Source organism: Ambystoma mexicanum, chromosome 14 (genome assembly GCF_040938575.1).
Source record: "Ambystoma mexicanum isolate Mex_15411 chromosome 14, UKY_AmexF1_1, whole genome shotgun sequence".
Lineage (NCBI taxonomy): Eukaryota > Metazoa > Chordata > Amphibia > Caudata > Ambystomatidae > Ambystoma > Ambystoma mexicanum.
In genome coordinates, this window is record NC_090940.1 from 140,504,047 (window position 1) to 140,526,836 (window position 22,790).

General features: G+C 45.8%; 1 protein-coding gene across 2 annotated transcripts in view; it reads right to left on the reverse strand.

Annotated features, from left to right (window-relative positions):
• Positions 1–22,790, reverse strand: part of MTA1 (metastasis associated 1) — a 1,118,686-nt gene that overhangs the window by 1,007,751 nt on the left and 88,145 nt on the right. For both annotated transcript variants that reach the window (XM_069638739.1, XM_069638738.1), the window contains exon 2: positions 8,824–8,891. In XM_069638739.1, coding sequence (XP_069494840.1) covers positions 8,824–8,891 — 68 coding nt within the window. The remainder of the gene's footprint in view (positions 1–8,823; positions 8,892–22,790) is intronic.

Genomic DNA, 22,790 nt, shown 5'->3' on the forward strand with positions numbered 1-22,790 from the left:
TGTTTCTCTTTATGGTCAGGTCTAGCTCGTCCTTCAATGCCACCAGCACGTCCCCTTTTTTGTTGGATTTCGTAGCATGGATTATTCTCGTGTATCCCAAGAATTTTATTCTACGTGTGTCCCGGGTTTGGATGTGGCTTTCTTGCAATGTGACTATATACGGTTGTTCCTTTCTCAAGTATCTCTCCACCTTCTTCCTTTTGATTGGGGATTTTAGCCCATTAACATTTATTGATAGGACCTTCAGTTTTTCAGAGCAAGCCATACCTATTCCCTCGAGTTTGTGCTAATTGCCTGGTGCCCCTTGTGGTTTTGAATGTGCCCATTTGGTTCTTCTCTATTCCCTGCTGTGACCACTCCCCTCTAGTGTCAGTTACCCCCGGATCCTATCTCCTCCTCCTCCCCATGTACCCCCTGCCTCTGAACTGGGTGGGTTCAACTAGCTCTTCGCCCCTCTCAAATTGGGGTCTCGAGAGTTGAACCCTAAGGAACCTCCAAGATTTAGCCCACACGGGATCTCCCAATCCCATTCCAAATGTCCCATCCCCCGCCCTCCCTGCTGGGTCAATATTCTCTGCATCTGTTTAACATTAAAGCACAGCACTTAGCTTAAAATACGCCCTCCTCAGGCGAGCTGTCTCTGCGGTGTCGCTTCCTCGACTTGCGATTTCAGTTTGTGCCCCCATGGGTCTTCCAGTTTTAGCCGTCTCCTTGCTGATCGAAGGATTCCTGCAGTTGATTTGGTTTTCTCCCTTCTTTGTTTTCACCGTAGACCATTCCCATGGCCTACGGATATTATGTTAGTTGGTGGTGGTATGAGGGGGGTGGGATTTTGGGGGAATGGGGGAGTTTGCATCTCATCTTCAATTCCCAGTAGGCTTGTCCCTTGCTCACATGTCGTGACTGTGTTGCTTTACCTGCAAGTTGAAACTCAGTCCGAATGGGTGTGTCCATCTATATCGGATTTGAGCAGCTCTCAGCTATTCTAAGGCTGGGCCCATACGCCTTCTTTTGGTGAGGGTTATTTGCGCTAGATCTTGGTACAAAAATATTTCTGCGCCATTGTAGGTGATCTGGTTTGCATTTCTGGCCTTGGCTAAGAAATGTTCTTTGACCGCATAACTATGTAAGGCCACCAGGAAGTCTCTTGGTCGCGCCCCCGGTTCCTGCCGGCGTGGGCCCATCCTGTGGATTCTATCAAATTGGATCTCTGCGCCTGTGTCTCTTCTGGCAGACATTTGACCCGTATGTTGGATCTCCTGGATCGGTTCTCCAGATCTTCTGTCTGCAGTTCGAGGTTGTGGGTAGCCACTGCAAGGGTTTCTAAGAGAGTCTGCTTTCCTTGCATCTTCTGTTAGTTCCTGATGGCGTGCTCGTTGGTGTCTACATCTCCTTTATTTTGTTAATGTCTCTTCTTATTTCCTGTATTCCCTCTGCCAAGTCTTCTCTGAGAGTGTCCATTTGTTTCTGGCCCGCCACAGTGATTTTGTCTACTATCTCACCTAGGAGGTGTTTGAGTGAGGCGTGTGTTACCGGTCTATCTTGGTCTTCCTGCGAGGTAACCGTTTCTGGTTCAGTGGCCCAGTCGCTTGTGGAGTGACCCCCGGCTGGATCTATTTCTTTGGCACATATCTGTGCCAGGGTTCCTTCCTCTGTCTTTTGAATGTTTGTGAGGGCTGACAGTCTCTTTATTCCCGTTTCTCCACATTGCGAGTCGTGATTGGCAAAGTAATGGCCTGTGGTTGGCCCTGTCCACACCGGATTTGTTCCGGGGTCAATGCAGGGCTTTGTGGTCTGCAGCGCCGCCTACTAATATATAGGGGGCCCCCAGGCCTTGCATCTTCGGCTGTTCCCCAACTGGGTTTCCTAAGTGTTGTACCGGAGGTCTGGGTTTTAAGGGCTGCCCGCGATTCTCCCCCCCCCCCCTCCTTGGGTTCACCAAGAGCTGGTGTGTGCTTTGGCCAGCCTTGGGAACAACGTCCCTTGCTGATCATTAGGGTATCGTCCTTCCCTTTGGGATGGTTACTTTTAATGTCCCTTTAGTGCCGGAGAGTGGATATTCCCCTCCACGGAATGGTAGTTCTCGGTGATACGGGCAGGTTTATTTGCAGCTCTCGTGCGAGTCCGGCATACCTCTTAGGATTCTGAGGCCCTTCAATGTCGCCTCACAATGTGTCGGAAGCCCAGCCGAGTCATCTTGGTCTGTAGGGAGATTGCCTCCTGTCTGGTGTTACGCGGCCGGGAAGGGGTTCCCAGTAGAGTTGCGTAGGTCTGCGGCATTGAGGGTTACCGTCCCCTGCTGTGTGGGCGGAGACCTCCATTGTGCTCAGTTAGGTATTGGGTTCCTCGTAACTCGTCAGCGATGGGGGGAGAGCGGGCCCTTGTGCACTCAGAACCCTCAGCTTCCTGTCTGAGTTTAGGGTAGCGCCTCTTCGTCCGGCATGGTTTGGAGTGAGCAGGCAGGCCTGAGCCGGCCGCATTTCCCCTTTTCGGGTGACCCAACTGGCGCCCAGGGCCTTGTCCGAATGCCCCCATCCCCGTTTCCTGTTCGCATAGTGTGCGCGTAGTGTTGGCGGCCCTCCGGCAGTCCAGATAACCCGCTAGGTGTTTCATCAATCTACAGACCGTCCGGTCAGTTCGCACGGAGCGTCAAGAGGAGACCATGCTCCTGTGATTATGCTCCGCCAGAGCACCGCTGCCTGGCTTCCTTCCTTCGTGGTCGCGTCAGTGGGGGGTAGAGATGTCCGGTGGGACGGCGGCACCTCCCAATGGGCCTTCTTGGCAAGGGGTCTTGCCCAGGGACTGTTGGCTTTGCTAGCTGGTGACAGGTTTTCGTTGTGCCTTTCCCTCCTTTGGAAGTACCTCTCTGCTGGCAGGACACTGGTGGAAGCTCCCAGCTTGTTGTTGGGCTGTACGGCGCCGATCAGGTGATCAGTGGTCGTGTCTGCCCTCCCGGTCCAGCTACGGTCGGGAGGATAGGTGTCTTGCTGCTCCGTACACGCCACATACCGCAGAGTCTGGATCTTCGGGCATCAATTGGTGAGGTTCCCGGAATCTCGCCTTATCCCGGTGCTGTATGCACTGTCTGGTAGCTCCTGGGGAGGGCTAATCAGCTGATTTTGTGCTTTAATTCGTTTGCGGGTCGGGAGCTCGGGCTGCAGTGGTCACAGGTGCGCGGCCATCTTGGAATCCAGATCAGATTTCTTAAGGAGAGTGATGACAGTAGCTGACTTTTAGAATGAGGGAAAAGTAGCATCATCAAAAGTGGAGTTGAAGAGGGAAGTGTGGAGCAACACTGGGAGATATGTGCTTCACAATGTGCGGGGACAGTGGTTCATTGGGGGCACAGGAAGGGTTAGCCATGAGGAGTAAGGCAAGAATCTAAGCAGGGTTGGTGGGTGCAAAGGAAGACATATTAGCGGGAGAGGATGGTAGGAGTGGTGGAGAAAAGTGAGCAGGTGGGTAAGTAGCGAGGGTACGGAGAATGGTACACATTTTAAAAGCAAAGTAGAGAGCAAGATCATTTGCAGAGAGAGTGGAGAAGATGGAGGAGGGTGTAGGTGTTGAGTGAACTGAGTTGAGGGATTTTTGGATGCGCCTCAGTTGGGAGGATTGAGATGAAATTAGAAATTGAAGTCACAAGGAGTCATTTTGAGGAGCAGTGAGGGAGAGCTGTAGATCCGGGGCGTCTTGACCTTTGTCAAATGTGAATCTTTTTCTGCATTGTTGACTTCAGGGTGCGGATGAGAGGTGTAATCCAGGGCTGTGGAGTGGAGGATTTAGGAGTAAATGTACAAAGAGGGTCGTGAGAGGGGAATGGAGCGGCGTTAAAGTTGGTGAAGGCTTCTTCATTGAATGGAAAGGTGAGTTCAGCATAGGAGGAGAAAGAGTTGTGAAGGTCAGAGAAGTAGTCAGGGAGTTTGGAGGAGGGAACATTGCGCTTAGTAAAATAGAAGTATTAGATGGAGAGAGTGAGGACGAAGCAGGAGTGCAGTTTGAGGCAAAGACGACAGAGTGATTGGACAGAGAAAAAGCAGTGGAGATATTAAAGTCGGACAATTGGGAGCAGATGAGAATAAGGTTAAGGGAGTTTCCATTTGAATGGAGGGCAGAGAGTAGACAGAAGACAGTGAGTGATTAAGGAGAAGAGAGTTAAAGTCAGTAGATAGAGCAGCAGAGAAAGAGGGGAGGTTAAAGTCATCAATGAGAATGAGGTGGTGATCAGGAGGGAGAAAGTCAATTAGTTAGGAGAGGTGGTCAAATAATTGACCTACTGGCATTTACCTATCTCTATCTAACTTATTCCTCTGGTTCTACAATATCTACATGGCCCCCTTGGCCTATTGGATCTCTACTTTACCACTAACTTTCAGTGTTATATGGATGACCCGCAGCTCTCTTTCAGGCTACCCTCGGCTTCCTCCTCGCTCATCCCTGACTGTGTCCAATTCAGTCTTGGTGTACTGCCAACGATCTCTGCCTGAATCCCAGTAAGACAGGGATCATCCTCGTTGGGACCCCTCCTCCCACTTTCCCACTCTCACACTGGCTGGACTCCTTTGAGCCTGTGCCTCACCTACCAATGGCACAAACAATCTAGGGGTCATCTTCGACTCCATTCTCCTTCTCTTCTGACATCTTGGACATCTCTAAAAAGTCCCACTACCAACTGCACCTCCTCAGAGGTATTCTACCTTTTCTCAATTTCCACTAGAGGCTCACCATCTCGAGAGCCCTGTTTCTCGCTAGGCTGGACTACTGAAACAGCCTCTTTCTCCATCTTCCTACTTCTACTCTCTGTCCTCTACAACTCATCCAGAACAGAACCACAAGACTTATCCTTGGCCTCCAGTCAGGGGACTGCATCTCTCTGGCACTTAAATGCCTCCACTGGCTCCCTATGGCTGCAAGGATCAAGTTTAAGACCCTCTGCATAATCCACAAGGCTTTCTGGGGCCAGGACCCACACCATCTACAACACTCTCTTCTGAAATACTCTACCTCTAGAGTCCTCTGCTCGTCCTCCTCCAACTCTCTGCGGGTGAGCTGTTTTTCCAAACAGAGATTTGGGGGTAGATATGTATTCTCTGCAGGTGTCTCCCTCTGCAACAGCTGCCCTACCTCTCTCCTTCTTGAGCCAGAGCACCTTACGTTCCGAAAACTCCTCAAGACCATGTTCTTCTCTTCCTCCTTCGCTCTCCCTTGCTAACCTTTGTTCTTTTTCACACCACCCTCCTTCCTTTCCTTCTTCTCCTCCTCCCTAACTCTGTTCAGTTTTTGCTGGTTGGTTGCCTGGTTGACCTCAGAACCTTACAGGTCCCACGCTCCCCACCAGTCTTTGCACTTGCCTACGGGCCGCTGCACTATGTTCAGCTTATGCTCCATGAGCGGGGCAACCTCTCTGCATTTAACCCAGGGCACTGCTGGACTGGACACGCCTGTTCCCCTCTCCCCCATTCCTCGCACATCTGCAGGTATGCATGCATGACCTGAATATACTAGGGCTAGTAAGTCTGTTTGTTCTGTCCCCACCGCCCCCACTAGCTTGGTCACGCCTGTAACCCTTCATGCATTTGCACTAGGAGAAATGCCGTCAGGCCTAGTGTGCTAGTTTTTTCTTTTAGATCATTCGGAAACTTCAAGGCCTAAGAAAGATGACGGTATTCCCTACTCCCTTCTCGCTTTGAAGTGCTTTGAAGCAATCCAACTGTGTACAAGCGCTTTTAAGCGTAATTACAATTACTAGATGGATGACAGAGAAAGAATATTTATGCTGTAGGGGGCAGTAATTGTGGAGATAATCTATTCAAGAGTGAAAGAATTAACGTGAGATAGGAGGGCATAGCGACATTAAGTCTGAGAAATGAGAGGTGCTGGGGGTATATGCAAGAAGAGGAAGTGTAATGAAAGCTTGGGTTTGATCAGGTTTTGTGAATGGGAAGTGTGGTGGATCGAGAAGCGGGGTGGCAACAACGAGAAGAGATGATAGGGATGGGAAGGGAGTTAAGATTGGTTCTGAGCGGAGGAGAGTGCAGAGAGATGTAGAAGCGAAAGGAAGCGATAGCATGAGATTTGCATGGTGAGGACGAGGCTGAGAAAAAGCAGTAATGGGTACTTACAGACGAGTAGCAGGACACAGTAAAGGAACGGCTCTTAGGCAAGAGGCTGAAGGAAGAAGGCTGGAGATTGCCCTTAACTTCAACGCCTTTAAATGAAGACACCCATATGGAGCTACGCCCTATGGACTTTGCCCTATGTGACAGGGCAAAGTCCCCTTAAGATGACCACCACTTTTGGCTTCAGAACCCCAATCTTGTTTCTTGGACTTGTACTTCCAGGCCTGATTCTCTCAAGTCTACTCTTGCCCGGTTTGTCAAACACCATCGTCTGTGCCTCCATCTTCAAAAATTTTTTTAATATCTCTGGATTAGTTACTTTTAATAGCATTTTATATGCAGCTCTTATCTTGGTTAATGCGCGTCAACCTTCCTTTTTGCCCTCCCTCATGCCGGTCCAAGGCGTTTCAAGCTTTCAAATAGGCGCCTGCCATTTTGGCATCAAATGGACGCCCTGCCTTAAGACCAGCTCTGTCATTTAACAATTGCTTGATGTGGTTTGCCACTCCTCTTCCTCAGAACCACTGCAGTCTGCACTTCTGCTTGTAGGTTTTAGCACTGATCACTGCCCTTGCATCTGCAATATCAGGTGGTAGCTCCCTTGTCTTCGTTCCACTCACTGCATTGGTTTTTCCTTGTTATTCATTGTTGGATGCTCCCTGATACACAAGGTCCTTAAGGGTCGTTCTCTCACTATCTCCCATAAGAGTCCAATCAAGCCCACTAGGCAATCTCGTTCTATGTTTCTTGGAGTCACCAGACTCATTCGGACAAAAATATTGCCAAAGCAGTGCCCAGACAGGGAATAGTGTCTTTTTGCATCTGCATATAGAAATCAGGGACCATCGACTGCACCTTCTGGAGAGGAGAGGATGCCTCCTGCGGCCAAGGATTACATCACAAGGTTTGCTTGTGTTGCGGTTTGCTTAGGTTGTCTCCTTCCACCCAAAGTAACAAGTTGGGAAGGTGCAAGAGCAGAAAGACATACAAATTACTTTTCATAGGGATTCAGGTTCTCTTAGTAATAGTCATTTATACGGCAGCAGCTACTATGGTAGTAAATATCCTGGTGCCATCCTTGCTCCTCATTCACAACAGCTTTGCTTCCAAACACTATATGCACATATTGTGTCTTATTAATCAAGTTAGGTGAGACAAATGTGCATGTCAGAGGGGTATCAGAAGCACTGTTTCGTGACACAAAGGTATAATGCAGGGATGGCATGTGGCAGAATGCATGTGCAGTCTCCACATTCAAATTTGAGTGACTGCTTACTTTTGGGGACCTCTAGTTCGAACCCACTAGCACATTGCAGGCTCTCCCAACCAGTTGGAAGTAAAAGCTAAGTACATCAAAATCCAAAGAATATCCAACAAAGTCCAATATGAAGATCGTGCAGCTAATCAAGAGCGCCTAAATCCCCACCTCCACCCAAACTAAGCATAAACCAGTGCCAACAGCAGAAGCTTAATGCAGTTTAGACTATTTTGTGAACTCCGCTGTTTCACCAGTGACATATGGTTCAGCGTAATGTTCCAAGCAGTGTCATGTCCATCTATACAATATGCTAAATCAAATCCATCTAGTAAATAATCACACATTTAACCAGCGATACATCAATACCCAAAAACAAAGCGAATACAATATTTACTATCCTGCTCACCACGTCTCAGGTATGCCTTCATCCCAGCCATCTTACTCCTGCAATGAGCATAAGAAAGCAGCCCATGTAATGTGTTCTGGTCTAGCCCAGTATTTCATCTTTTCTTAAGCAATTCCTCCAACATTGCCCATTGTCTTTGCTTATGGTGCTATGCCTCAAAGGACACACACTGCACATAGCTAAGGGCTGCTTGTACAGTAGTAACCCCAGCAACCCTATCTTAACTACGGTCTCAACTGCCCTGCTTGTTGGAAGAATTCCCAAAATACACACTTGGAGATGGCGTAGGATAGACCATCCACTCATCTTCCAGGCAGTTCCAGAGAAATAGAATGAACAGACATATTTGATAATCGTAGTGCAGCAATGTGTCTCCCAATGAACTAGTATTAAGACATTTACAGTAGTGCTGGCTTTCATTTTGATGGGCAGCCATCTCCAATGGAGTATAGCGGGTAGGGAATCAGAGCGGACATCAGAGAAGGCAGAGTGGAGTTTAGCAAGTGAACAGCAAGGTTGAATGGAGAGTAGAAAGAAATATAGCAAGCCAGATGCTGAGGAGTACGGAGGAGTAAAAATGTTGATAGCTTTGTAGAATAGGTGTAGGAACTTGAAATGGCAGCGGTTGTGCATGAAGAGCCATCCAGCATGGTGCTGGTAGAGAGAAGTGGGGTAGATCTTGTTAGCTGGTAGAAAGTGCGGTTAGCAAAGCTGAGGACTTTGTCTAGAGGGAGGAAGGAACAGAGAGAAAGGCCATGGAGTAGGCACAAACAGTCTAGTTTGCTGAGCATTAAGGTCAGGAATACAGTTTTCGTAGAGCGAGCAGTATGAAATAGACCAATTTTCTGAATGTTAATATAAGCAACAGAGGTGGTAGTAATGATGAATTGTTGCAGTTCAGTGTTGACTGCTTGCACTGGAAAATGATTTAATCAGATGATAAAGTGCATCAATACGCACAAGTGGGAGAGTATTCAAACTGCTAAACAATTCATTAAAAAACATAGGACAAATATCAAAAACCTGTGAAAGACTATGGTTACCTTATTAAGTTCTTCTATTCTTCTTATCAAGTATGGGTTACTTGAAGAGTTTTCAAAGAAGACATAATCTGGAAAACAAAATTAAGATGGTAAAGAAAAGCCCAGTATATCAAAACTGACTTCTCTGCCAAACTCCACCATTCACGCATTTACTTTTGTTGATCCTTTGGTTAATGTGCAGAGATCAAGCAAATAACACTTAAAATGCAATTACTTCACCAAGAAAAGACCGACATTGAAATAGGACTGAACGATGTGACAAAATGTTGCACTGGAAGGTAAATCGTTGATCAAGAAGACCAGGTGGCAAAGGAGGTGCTAGGTAGAGGCTTTTAAAACGTTATAGTGATTAATTCTAGTACTGACTGGCGGTCCCTTCAGTCTCCCCCTCTGCTTTCTTTACTCTTCCTCTTTTCTGTTGTATATAAATGGAAGATTAACTCTATTGGACTACATACGTGAATGGGGGAAGAGCAGAAGGGGTGAACCCACAATGGTGATACCTGAGGGTCTTGGGTGTGTAATAAATAAATAAATGGCTTAGTGAGGTTATACTAGTTTGTTCTCTCTGTGACCTCCTCTCCTCCATGTGTATGCATTCCTAATGTATCTTCTGAAAACGCGCACACTAAAACTTTGGACCGTTAAAAAAATGCGCAGTTACTTATGCATTAAATATTTATACTCTGTGGTTTGCACTCGCTCCTAAAATTTCGACTCAGATCAGAGCAAAGGTATTCCTGCTTCTTGTCATTTCAATCATTAACATTGTGTGCTCAGATGTCCAGATTATGACTATTTTGGGAGCCACACACACTGGAAAAGCTCTAGTGGGTGAATTTGCTTAGCCGACAAGTCCGTATGGGCGAACTGTGACCCGAGTTCTGGTGTAAACCAGACAGCAGTCCGTGAGGTGAAAAAGAAAACGGGAAAAAGGTAAGCGAGAATTGGCAAAGAGGGAAAAAGTCAGAACAAAACAGAGAGAAATAGGTCACAACAAAAAAAGGGGGACAATAAAATACAGTTGAGAGATAGTGATTGCTGGGATGTGTGTATAGTAGTACGGGGTTGGACCAAAAAAGGTTATGACAAGAATCCAGAAATGTCCAAATTGGACAATTTGATCAGTTAGCAGTGCAATGTCTTCTTGGTATCATTTAAAATCGAGTTATGGATGTCGGATGGCCTTGAGATGTGCTGAAGAGTTCTTATGAGTCGTGGCTGCTTAAAAACAGGCATATGTATGTCCTTTGTTTAACCTTCCTGAGAACACTAAAAGGCATCATTAAAATCCCCGATTAATGGGCTCACAGCGGCTTTTCTCTGACCTAAACTGTCAAATCAAATGGTATGCTACATAGTGAGACAATGACTTGCCATTACTTTATTTTAAATACTTTCCTTTGAAAAAATGAATAGGAAATAAAAATCAGACTATTTAACATTTGTACTGTAACAAGACATTGTAAATTAGATTTGAAAAAAGTATATACAATTCATTAAAAATAAACTTAACAGTAGGTTTTTCAAGCCACTTCTATACAAAACCCGTTTTAAATAAGATAAAAACCGGCACACTGTATGAATCTCATCAGCATTATAACAATTTGGTTTCTTTAAAGTAGTGCAATAGATTTTTAAAAAGGTGTCATCGGCTCAAGGACAGGACGCACAAGCTATATGTATGCCAGTAATGCCTACTATTCAACCCTTTGTGATTTTGTGCGATTACACCAAGTATGGTATAAGGGAGATTTTCTAACTGAATTGAATAGTGCATGACTCCCTCACACACTCGTATGGGTTTTGTGATAGGTTAGGATCAGGTCTATGACAACGAAGCATGGTTCAAGGGTCTTTTTTTCTCTCTATGTCAAACCTACTCTTTCCCTACACCTACAAGCTCACGCCCTATTCAAGCACAAAAAGAAAGTCAAAAGAGTGCTTGTCAGGGTGTCAAGATGTCTCAACTTAAATACAGTCCTTGGTCCGGAATCCAAATCTAACCCAACCACGAGCCCCATCACACTAAAAGAAAACAAAGAAAAGACTGTAGGGAACTACCCACAGGAAGGGATGGAGTGCAGCTATGCAGCTTCTTGACTGTACTTCGGTTCGGCCCTCTGAGGTGCTTTGTCCCAGTTCTCACTGCTTCGCATGGCTGCTTCGGCTGCTCATCCGCTGCGCTTTGCTGCACTCTCTGTGCACGTAGCAGAGCTGCAGCCTGACACTGGCGTTCTTGCTCTCCCTCACCAGCCACACACCCTCTGGTCTCCGACGTGGTTAAAGTCTGTGGGTCCTTAAGACACCCTCTCCTGGTTGGTTCTGCCATGGATGCTCCTCCAGAGGGCTGGTTCACTCGTGCTTTCCGCCGTCTTCTGTGGAAATTGGGCAAAAGTAGGGTTGGAAGCCGAGTCAGCAATGATTAGAGGGTTTATGGGTTTACCATACGACCTAGCCCCTACATAACCCATTAAGGTCTTAGTGTCTGTGGGGGAAGGATGGTGACATGCATCCCTCTCTGGGGTTTTCTTGTGCACTTCGAGGGAGTCGCTTCCAGAGGGATCCCACTTACCCGGTCCCCTAGGGGGTGTAAAGCATGCCAGGCTAATCTACTGAGTCCCAAACGGGGTGGGATGTTGCTCCCACTTGGGGAGAGGTGACAATCTCCCAGGATTTGCCACAGAACTCAGAAAGGTGTCTGGCCGTTTTGCTCCTCTTTATTTTGAGGATCCCAGGTTTGGGTTGTTTTCTGGCATGCCAGGCACAGGAACTCATTTGGTATATTTCCCTCTTCTATTTGATTTACGTTCTGATTAACGTATATACTTCCATAGGTTCAACATTCTGCTTGTGAGGGCAAGTCTTGAAATATGTCTCAACAAACAACACCCATAACATTGAATTAATTATCCGTTTTACTGGAAGCCTTGGGGATGGAATCTTTATTAACCCAGTTTCTCTGGATTATCTTGCATGGGCTTACATTTTCCAGAAGAAGGCTCTCCCCTCTGGGAATCCTCCCAGTGACCCTGCTTCTTCCTCCTTGCTTCTCCTAAACCCAGAGATCTCTACTCAGCCTGTTTTAGCATAGCTGATTTTATATCAATAAAGAGACAGCAACAGTAGTGACAGGTGCATTCAGAAATTCTTCTAGGATAATGTAGCATAATATTTCTTAGAGATTGGAAGTAGGATATTTTGGCCACCTAGCTGCCATATCCTCTACCAAATTATATTTTCACAGAGGTGTTTCTTTGGGACCTAGATTCTGAGCCCTAACATTTCACTTTTATGTTGCTTCATCAAAACCCAAAGGTTCCATGTGTTAATATCCCGCAAAAATATCGCCCTACAAAAATATTGCCATATTTTTGCAGAGATATTAAGGCATGGAACCTGCGGGGGACACCCCCGCAACACCTACATTTTTTTAAAGGACCAGGGGACACCCCCGCAACTCCCGCTCCCAAAAACTCCCCAAATTATTCCCCCCAAAATACCGCCTTTGGCAGTTACAGACAACCATATATACGGCGATATTTTTGTTGGGGATAATATGTAGTGATACCAACCCAAGTGTCTCATCATAGTTTACTTGGCCTAATAATGTTTTTTTTTTTGTTGCCCCATTGTGTTATCTGCTTCAGTTCAAGCAAGACTGGGCACTTAAATAAGAACCAACACATGCCAAAAACTGTTGCAGGATAAGCTTTAGTGGGTTTATGTACATGGGAATTGCAATTTGCGCTCCAAGGATTTGCACTGTACAGCACCTTAGAGCTGTAAGAAATGGTAATATGAATTACCCGGTTATATGTGATTTAACCAACCCAAATTTCAGAGTGGTACATTTAATCGCCACCATAATACAAATTTGCGAGGTCCCCCCTATCCCCGCAAGGCCCCTGCTTTTGTACCCTTTTGACACCACCCAAACCCCATCCTGACTCATTTTAACCCCTTACCCCAAATATATTTAATTAATATTTTCAGTGTTTTAGGTGTTATATACTTCGGTGAAATGTGCCACTCTGTCTGGCTTTTGGTAAAATGGCTAGGTACATCATAGCTTACCAGATATTAGAGGGTGAAACAGAATGCACAAACTCTTAATAAAACGGTGACATCCAAGACCCACAGAAAAAAACAGATGAGGAGATGCATTGTTTTTTGGGGGGAAAATATACGCCAACAGGGGGGATGATGCAATTCCTCTGTGTAAGATATGACAGGGGCCAACATCAAACCTCTTTAGATGTTGCTGGGTTTACTTGTCATGAGAGCAGTGCCGGATCCCATTATTATGTGGACATTTTTAAACAACTGCGTGACATCTTGAAGAACTGAAACTCTAGCTATCCCAGTTTGCCTCTCAGATGTAGGCCCGTTCAGAACTTTAATATGAACAAAGTATGTGTACATGAAAAGTAACAAAACATTTATTTTTTTAACCATACAATGTAGAACTACATACACTGTTAAAATGATATTCATGAATTTTGGGTATATGTTTGTTTATTATATTCTTAGGTATTTTAAGATACAATTATTTAGGGTTGCTCAACAGAGATACTCAATATAATGGCCACACAAGCCTGCATGATGTGAGGCATTGAAGGGCATTGCACTGTCTACTTTCAAGTGAAGGCCGGTGTTCGACATGGTTGTGTAATGGCTCCTTTACTGTTCGCACTGTACATCAATGGGCTAAACAATGTTTTGGTACAGCCTACCCCTGAGGTTCTGAGATTAGGAAGGCAACCATTGCTGGTTCTAGAGTAGGCCGACGATACAGTTTTGATTGCTCGCACTCAGAGAGCTCTACAAGCCCTTATCACGGCGAATACAGATTTCATGGCAGCTTTAGACCTTAATGTCAATGCTGGTAAGTCTGCGGTAATGGCCTGTCACTTGGAAGAGATCGAGCCCTAAGGTGGCAGAAATGCTAAGTAACAATGGGAAAATACCCAGAGTCTACGAATTTGATTATCTGGGTTTACGATTTATTCCAACTTTGAAACAAGCGGGGCATGCAGAGATAAAGAAAGTCTATTGTAGCAAAGCAGGAGCTGTAGCGAAACGTGGAGCAGCCCTTTGGGGATATGGGAATATGTAGGAGCTCCAAATCATTGAGAATGGCCTTTAAAAAACTCTTAGGGTTACCTCAATCAGCCCCGAATTATGGTACCCATCTTGAACTGGTATGGCTCATTTGGGAGAAGATCTGGCAGCTGAACCAGTTTTGCTTTGATTTGGCATCTGGACTAACCCTAAAGCTGTCCTGACACAATCCTTAATTATGACAACATCCTGGGAGCTACCATGCTCCCAGGGTGGTTACTTCGCAACACCACCCACGCCGAACGCTTGGGTGCCCAGGCACTCTACCATACTATGCCCGGTGTCTGTATGGAACAAGAGCGAAGGGCAGAGGCGGAAAGTCTTTAAGCCATTGGTTCTTTGATTTAACACCAATACACACTGTCCCAGACATTGTAGCTTCCACCATGCAGGTTGTCAAGTATGGGAAGATAGCCCACCAAAGTGTCGACTAAGGGCTGAGGAACTCCTCCCGCCAAACTCTTTATCCAAACACCTGGGTTGCTGTAGAATCGACGGACAAGGTGGCAGGGCATAGATGGCCAGTATGTCGCTTTGCTTCAACTGCTCCCTAACTGCTGCACAGCTGCACTTTTCAGCATTTCGCTAGCGCTTGCTACTTGCTAGCTGGGTATCGTTGTAGGAAATGCCCTGCCTCCGTGAAAAACAGCAACGAAATACTGCAGCAACGGCACAGGTCAAGAAAACAGCCAGAGGTGCTGCTGCACAACTGCGCTTTTCAATGTGACCTTATTTAAAACAGAAACGGTGATAGACATGCATTCGCCTGATGCCTTGGCGCTGGACATAAAACTGCGGGACTGTACATCTATACTGCTCATTGGTGGAAATGGAAAAAATGTGGTGGGGGATCCCACAACACAAGTGCGGGGTGGGGGAGGAGTTTGGGGGGGGGCGATGCCAGAGGGGGCGTGGTCTAGAGGGGGCAGGGCTCGTAGTGTACATCCAGCAATGCTGGAAGAACTAAAAAACGGAGGGAAAAAACGCCCGCGACCGCAGTATGGTCTTTTACCGCGGCTTTGGCACCAGCAGTTGTACATGTTGCAAGCATTGTGCATTACACACCAATGCCAAAGCCACGGTAAAAGGCAATGCTGCCGTCGCGGGTGCTTTTTTTGTTTGTTAAGTATTCCAGCGCGATTCATGGGCTTGGGCGGACGATTCTGGCCGGATCCCGCGTTCCAGCTCCATATCTGGTGCCGGATCTCGGATCCGCCGAGAGCCGGCCCAATGACCAGCACGGATACTGCTTGTTAATTTTAAAACTGGGGTGTCACTGGGAGGGGGTGGCATTTGTAGAAAGGATTGCAAACAAAATAATGGTCTGGAGGGTGTGTCTTACTGGACTCCCAAAAACGTTTGTTATGGGGGACCTTAATGCACAGATTGAGCCAGTGTGTGTCCTGGAGGATGTCATGACAGAGGAGGATAGCCTCTGGGGTCTGGTCCCCCCACCCCCCTAGGAGGCAGCACAAGTCAGCTGGAAGAAATGGTTATTCTGTTAGCCTCAGTCAACCTCAGGGCGTGTAATGGCAGATTCCCTGGCGACTGGCTTGCAGCCCCCACTTTTGATAACGATCGGTTCTCAGGTAAAATTGATTATATGCTTGTTAATCTAGAGGCCTGGGGATTTAACTGGGCATTTGGGGTAGTAGAGATTGATCACCACGCTCTATGTATGGTGGTAAGTAAGGACTTTTGTGGGGTCCCAGGAGGGAGTCAAGCTGCAGACGGGCAAAGAGTACTCGTCCCTGTATCCCATGACAAGGCCAGAAAGAACTTGAGGTGGGGTGGCTTGGATCTGGATGGAGTTGTCCCACAGGTGTATGCTAACATCTGTCCCCTCCTTGAGGCCTTTGTGAGGTCGGATCCGAGGGACGCCACTACCTTGATTAAACTCCATGAGAACATTATAGTGCTGGTAGAAGCTTACTGCTCTAAGCCAGCTAAAGCAACCCATAATCTAACAGAGAAGGCAACTCCCTGGTATGATGGGGAGTGCTGGGAGGCCATGGGGCAGCTCATAGTGGCTACTAAGATTCAAGGGCCCCAGAGGTGTGCTGTGGTTAGACGGCAAGAGGAGAATATCACAAGATGTTGAACAAGAAAAGGGGGTGGCATGATGACTTATGGAAGGCCCTCCTGGAAGCAATTGTCACAGGGATACCAAGGGCTTCTGGTCCAAGATGGGGGCTGCTCTCCAGGGGAGTCCGTCCGCACCATGGATTGATCCCTGAAGCAGCATTGGCAGAATATTATGCTAACCTCTTTCGAGAGGATTGTGGGACTCTCTCAGAGCCTTGTACTACCAGGGAATGTGCTGCTCCAGCTGGGGTCCCATTGCCCACCCCTCTGATACTCACCATGCCCAGGTAGAGCTTGCACTGGTGTGCCAACAGTGAGGTAAGGCACTGGGCCCGGACAAAGTACCGATTGACTTCTTTTTTTTTTAGAAATTAGTCTATGGTCTGGGTACCTTATTTGACTAAATTATTCAACGTAGTGCTGGCTTGCATGTAGGTCCCGAAGTCTTGGACCTCGGCAGAAATTGTCCCAATACATAAAAAGGAGGCACATGATGAGCCTGCTAATTTCTAACCCATCTCTCTGTTAGATGCTGGGGTGGGGTGGGGAGGAGGAACACGTTTGCCTGGGTACTCTTATTCCACCTGGATAACTGGGTGCTGAGTAACGGCGTAATAGACCACCACCAGGCAATGTTTTGTGAGGGCTTGAGCACCATCGATCAAAGCCTCTGACTGGTCTGTGAGAAATACGCTGTACTTCGAAAGACACATTTATATGCAGGGTTAGTAGATTTACGAACTGCCTTCAACACTGTACCCACAGAAAATCTCTGGAAGACACTAGAGGAGCTTGGCTTTGCAGCCACTTTGCTTTTAGCTATCTAGGGAACTCTCTGCGGTGGTCCTTTGGGGCACTGATGGAAGTTCCTCCCGGAGCATTGACATCCAGAAGGGAGTTCGTCAGGGATGTGTGTTGGCACCCAGGCTGTTCTGTACCTTTATTAATGAAGTCCTGGGCTCTTATTTTCAAACTGGGGCTGCAGGTCACTAAGCGAAGCAATGGCTAAGTGTTTGGATACTGCAGACGTATTGGCCATGCTTGGTACCTGCAACTATCTGAGCTGGGCAGGAACAATCCATATTAGAAAGGCTTAAGTATTACCTCAATGTTCTGTGGAAGAGGAAACCACTTTTTTTAAAGTTGCTTTTATCAGGCAAAACGATTAATTTGTTTTTGATTGTAAGATACTTATGAGTCAAGTGATTATTATGCTGATGTATTTACTTTTTATTGTGTTTTGCTTTTATGTCTTTCTTGTCGAAATAAAGCTGCAACAAACAAGCATCTAGCAGCACAGCTTTGAATGAGGCTTGCCACTATGGTAGGTCATTTGCATTTGGACTTCTTTTTTGGCATAGGATTGAGTAGGGTCAATAGTACTTTTCCACTTTTGGCAATTTTTTCCAAGACTTGGCCTGATTATAAGTAAGGCGGTAAGGTAACACCGGTGCCGGTAGCGCTACCGGCACCGTTGCTACCGTATCGCCATACTACGAGCTGTGCTCGTGGGTGCCTGTCAGCCCGCCAGGTCTGCTCTGGCGGGCAGAGCAGGACCCGCAACCACAGCAAGTCGGATGCACCGGCACTGTTGTAATCGGTGCCGGTGCATCCGACGTCCCCATTCCCATTGAGCCCTAATGGGGATGTACCGGTTCCGGCCCCTGCGAAAGGGCAATTACTGGGTCCGGTGGAGCCGGAATACCCTGGTAATTGCCCATTTGCGGGTGCCGGATCCGGTTGAGAGTTTGGAAGCCCCCCTGCCTCTCTTTTCTATTTTCATTCATTGCCGTGTATCAATCTAGATAATCAGCTTGACAAAAGTTAACACACACACCAAATGAGTGTTTTGTTTTTAAAATTATGACTCCCCTCTTACCGCCCATAGCGTTTGCCAGACACCCCTGTGTGGTGTACACTTAACCGACTACTCACATTCACTACCTGTCGGACACATGCTATGTTGCACGAATATGGCAGGGAGCATGCGTGGCTGCCATGACTACGAGCGTCAACACAGTAACCAGGCCAGCGCGCATGCATGGTTTCCTAAGCAACTAGCATAATGCTAGTTCTACGTGGCACGCTGCCCCTCTCTTCCGCATTCTTGGAGGCACGTCAGTGCGATCCAGTCGCACACAGGCAGAGCAGACACGAGCGGCTGCCGTCTCTCTAGCCGTACCACAAAGAATAGGTGAGCCGGGGGTCGCCTGGCCGTGCGCGCACACGCGTCACTCTGGTCCTTCTGATCAGACTACGTGTGCGCATCGGTCCGTGCTTCCCCCTTTTGATTTGTTAACTTGCAACTTTTTCGGCACCCAACCCCTGATCGCATTTAGCATGCATATCATTAGTGCACGGGCGAGTCACAGACCCGTTGCTTACAACTTCACAAACACAAAACATTGGGTGTTCTCTCTCTCCCCCCATTGTTACATGATCTCAACTTAGCTTGAGCACCTGACACAAGCAGTTTTGACTTTTTAACACCGTGTCAGCTACTCGTGTGGGTTCCTCACGTCTGTTCTGCTCACTACTTTTCCATGTATCTGCACACAGCGGAGTGTCAACCGACCTCACCCGTGTAAACTTTAAAATAATCTACCTCTCACTGCACTAAATTCCTCTTTCAAACTAATTTTTCCACGCACATACCGCTGCCTGTACTTAAATGTGGCTGTGGCATATGTGCAACATTTACCTCAGGATCTTTATGCCACTTTTGCAACACTGGCCTACCATCACCAATGGCTGTCCCTTATGACTTATCCCTTCACAGCCTCGATATTACCTGTGAAACCTCTGCATTTACTGCAAAGCCTGTCGCTCGGCCCGGCACCTGCGCAACTGGACTTGGCGTCTGGCGTTCTTCTCCTATACAATGCATGGGTGCACCAATGAGCTTGAGATAATACGCACTGGCAAGTAAGACTCCTAACCGGTTGCCCTGAGAACCAACTTAGTATTACAATATGCCCCATTAATTTGGGCATCCGCGGCTCTAAACCCACTCACATCACACCAATGTTATCCTATACAGGGTCCCTGATTTGGAGCCCTAATGAAGGCGGACTTTACATCCACACATGACCGCCGAAACGTGATGACTAAAGGGAACAGTGGTCAACCTGTACTTCAGCTTGTTGGAATCTCTGTTACCAACTAGCATTCAACCACGTTGGCAATTGATCAGATATCTTGTATCGAAAGACCATGCACAATTCATTGACTTTCTTACCAAAACACTTTTTGCTCCACTAATGAGCAACTATTGTACCAAATAAGGAGACTCATGATGCAATGAGCTTTCTACTAAATTGCACGTGCATTTATATTTTGTTTCCGCTATTGAATTGAATCTGAAGCACTATCCTTTTTGAGTTGTTTTATTCTGTTTCGAACATATGAAAACTGTCTGTATCATTTGTTTATAATTTGTTTCACAATCTGCTGATGTTTTTTTAAAATACATTTCTTATCAATTTTTGCCTAAATGTTGTATTGTTCTCTGAGATGTTTAGAAATAACCTCCCGAGTGGGTGGCTAAGATGTTTTGAGCGGCTGATTCATTCAGGGATTGCTAAAATTAAGCAATTCACCTCTTTATCTCCAAACAGCCCGAAAGATCAGGCCAAACAACTGTCTTGACCTGCTCTTCTTGAACCTCTGTGGTTAAAGCTATAACAGTAAGGGTACACTTCTTGTTTCAGAGACATTGGAGGTAGCCTTGCCGGTTTTACCGGCAAGGCTACCCCGAACCTCGTAATAAGGCCCATTGATTCTTCCTAGAGCCTGTGTGAGTGATAAAGTTGGTGCATTTTATTTTCTCCTGCAAAGGATTTGGAAAGTGCTGCATTTCTTTGCCTTGGACAACAATGGAAGCAGTGTAGGATTTTTAGGAGATTCAGAAGGTTCATCCAGTGTTTTATGCCTCTCCTCGGCAGGTTTAGTTAGATTATCATGGCTGGTCCCAGGGTTGAAATGTAACAAATGTTACTACTGTAATTAAAGCTCTAGACTTCTGCAAGAGTCCCAAGTGCGTCTCGTGGGTGATTTCAGTTTCTAGTTTTTTAACCAAGGCCTGCAATCGACGTAAAGAATTCTTAAAATTGTGCTTTTATGGTTTTTAACTCAAATAAAGCAAATCAATCAATAAAGGGGAGTTACCTCGGGAATATGCCTTGGCTGTTAAGAGTTCCTAATTTCTCTCTGAATACATGTTGTAAATGGTTAAGGACACTTCACTTTGAACCCCTTTTTACAGACGTTTCTTTCTGTAGTTTCTTTTTGATGGTCCCAGGCTTTGGTTACCTTTTGCACTGAACTTTCTGATTAGCGTCGTGTGCAGTGACTGGCTCAACAACAGGTTCTACATTTCTAGGGAACCAGAAAAGAAGGTTTCAGCCTCTTGAGCAGAGGCTAAAAGGTCATCCACTGGGTGTATGCGACGCACTTTTTTGGCACATCTTGTGACTCCGTTTATGAATGTTGGATGAGAATAGGCTTTCTTGCTTTAGTATGTAGGACTTTTTTTTGTATACTCACTTGAGGTTTGCAAATCGCGTTACCCAGCTAGTGTTTTCTATATAGTTGCAGCAATTTGGCATATTTCTCTCTTAAAGTTGGTTTGATTTCTGCTTTCTTGCTTTGGTATTGCCTTAATGCATAATCAAATGGACAAGGGTTTTAAAGAAAGTGGGAGGGAAAAGCTAAATTTTCAGTGGAAGTGTCGGTCGCAAGACGCAGACATCTTCAACGAGTAATGAATGGGATGAGGCCTTGGAGTAATGAAGAGTACCATATGCAATAAGTGCATCTGCAATGTGATCTCAGAAGCTTGACCCTGGGGAATCACGGTTTATGTACTATTCATATTACCACCTTTTTTAAGAATGCCCTGTTCTGCCCTACACATACTGTATCACCCTTGGCACCACCTCCCACTGAAATCAGAGCCTCTAACAACCAAAGACAACATACTGGCAGCGACCAGCTTTTCTTTCTCAGACGATGTAGTGGGTTATGGCTAGAAGCTCCAGAAGACAGTGTCTCCGCTACCTTCAGGTAAGACCCCCCTCCCCCCCTCAACAGGCATTTCAAAAGATACCTAGCTCTTCAACTTATTTAGATGTCACAGCGAATAGTCCTAATCAGAGAATAGTGGCAGGCCTCAAAGAGGAGCTTGTGCCAGAGGTCACTGCAGCAACGTCCCAAATACAGCTAAAACGAATTACATGAGTGTTTAAAAATGCTTATCCACATAGCTCTCCAACAGTCTCAAAGTACGTTTTTGATCCGTTTCATATGTCCATTTTATTTTTCATTACCAATTGAACATTCTCGGCAGAACATCAAAATCACACTCCCTCTCAAGGGTGAAAAAAACCCAACCGTTCCATCCCTATAACGACTACTTCAGGCTAGTGTAAACCGTCTTCAGTAGCGTGTGTTTTTTACTGCTCGCTTTGTCACTTCCTTACTATCCGATCAAGTCACAACCATAGACAGACTTTCTACAATATCCTGCGCATATTGGAGCAAAGTAAACACAATTACTCAAATACAAAATAAATCACAATTAATATAATATTTAGTGCAATGGCCACAAACTATGAAGTAAATCTCAAACATAATGACTACAGCAACTAATCTCACAAGCATCTGTCTTGACATTTTTAAAAGGAAGCTTAAATTGCAAGTGCGATGAAAACCAATGTCAAAGTACCAGCTGCTAAGAGAAACGAATACACTCACAACCTAGTAGTTCCATCAGGAGAATATGTGCAAAGTTACAAGCAACAGCGTTCCAAGATGTAGTGTTACAACATCATCTCCCATGCAAACAGCACATCAATTAGACTAATGTGCAAGTGCATATTACATTATAATATCTAACACCGATTATAAAGTGCAAGTTTCATAATAAATTGAGACATCCTAAATGGGATACTTGGCAAAACATAGGCAGAATGAGAATATACCTGCCAGGTTTAGCAATACAATTGCAATGCATCAATTAAACTAATGTACAAGTGCAAAATTTATTATAAAATAGAACGCTGATTATAATGAAGTGCATGTTTCATAATCAGACGAGACGTCCTACATCCATCATATAATGCTTGGCAAAGCATGGGCAGAATATAAGTTTACCTGTTAAGTTTATAAGGGATACATTACTCACTGTAATCGTATTTCTGATGCTTGTATCTGATTAGATTCACATGCTTGGCATAGTCCGACATCTAGTGGTAGTCACAGAGTATTACAAGATTGTTTTTCAAAACTCGAAAATGGACGTCAACAGGCCGTGTTAGTAATACCATCCATAGTGTTGCCTGTACTGTACCGATAGACATTCACGCATTGAGGTCCCTTAGATGGTTTGTTTCTGACATGAGGTTGCATGAAGTGTAGCCGAGTACAGGTGCGAAAAAGCAGAAACAGTGATACACCAGAAAACATCTAAGTGCCTTCGACTCCAGTAGGGGAGGAAGGGCGGGCGCATGTGAATCTAAGCAGATACAGCATCAGAAATACGATTACGTTGAGTAATGTATCCCTTCTGAGGCTTGTGAATCTGCTTAGATCACATGCTCTGCATAGATTAGCGAACAGTATCTGGAGAAGGAGGTGGGATGTGAGAAGGTACAGCGGCAAATAGAGGTTTTAGAAACGGTTGTCCCACTGGTGAATCTGCTTTAGAGTGAGTGTCAAAGCAATAATGCTGTGTGAAAGTATGAATGGAACTCCATGTA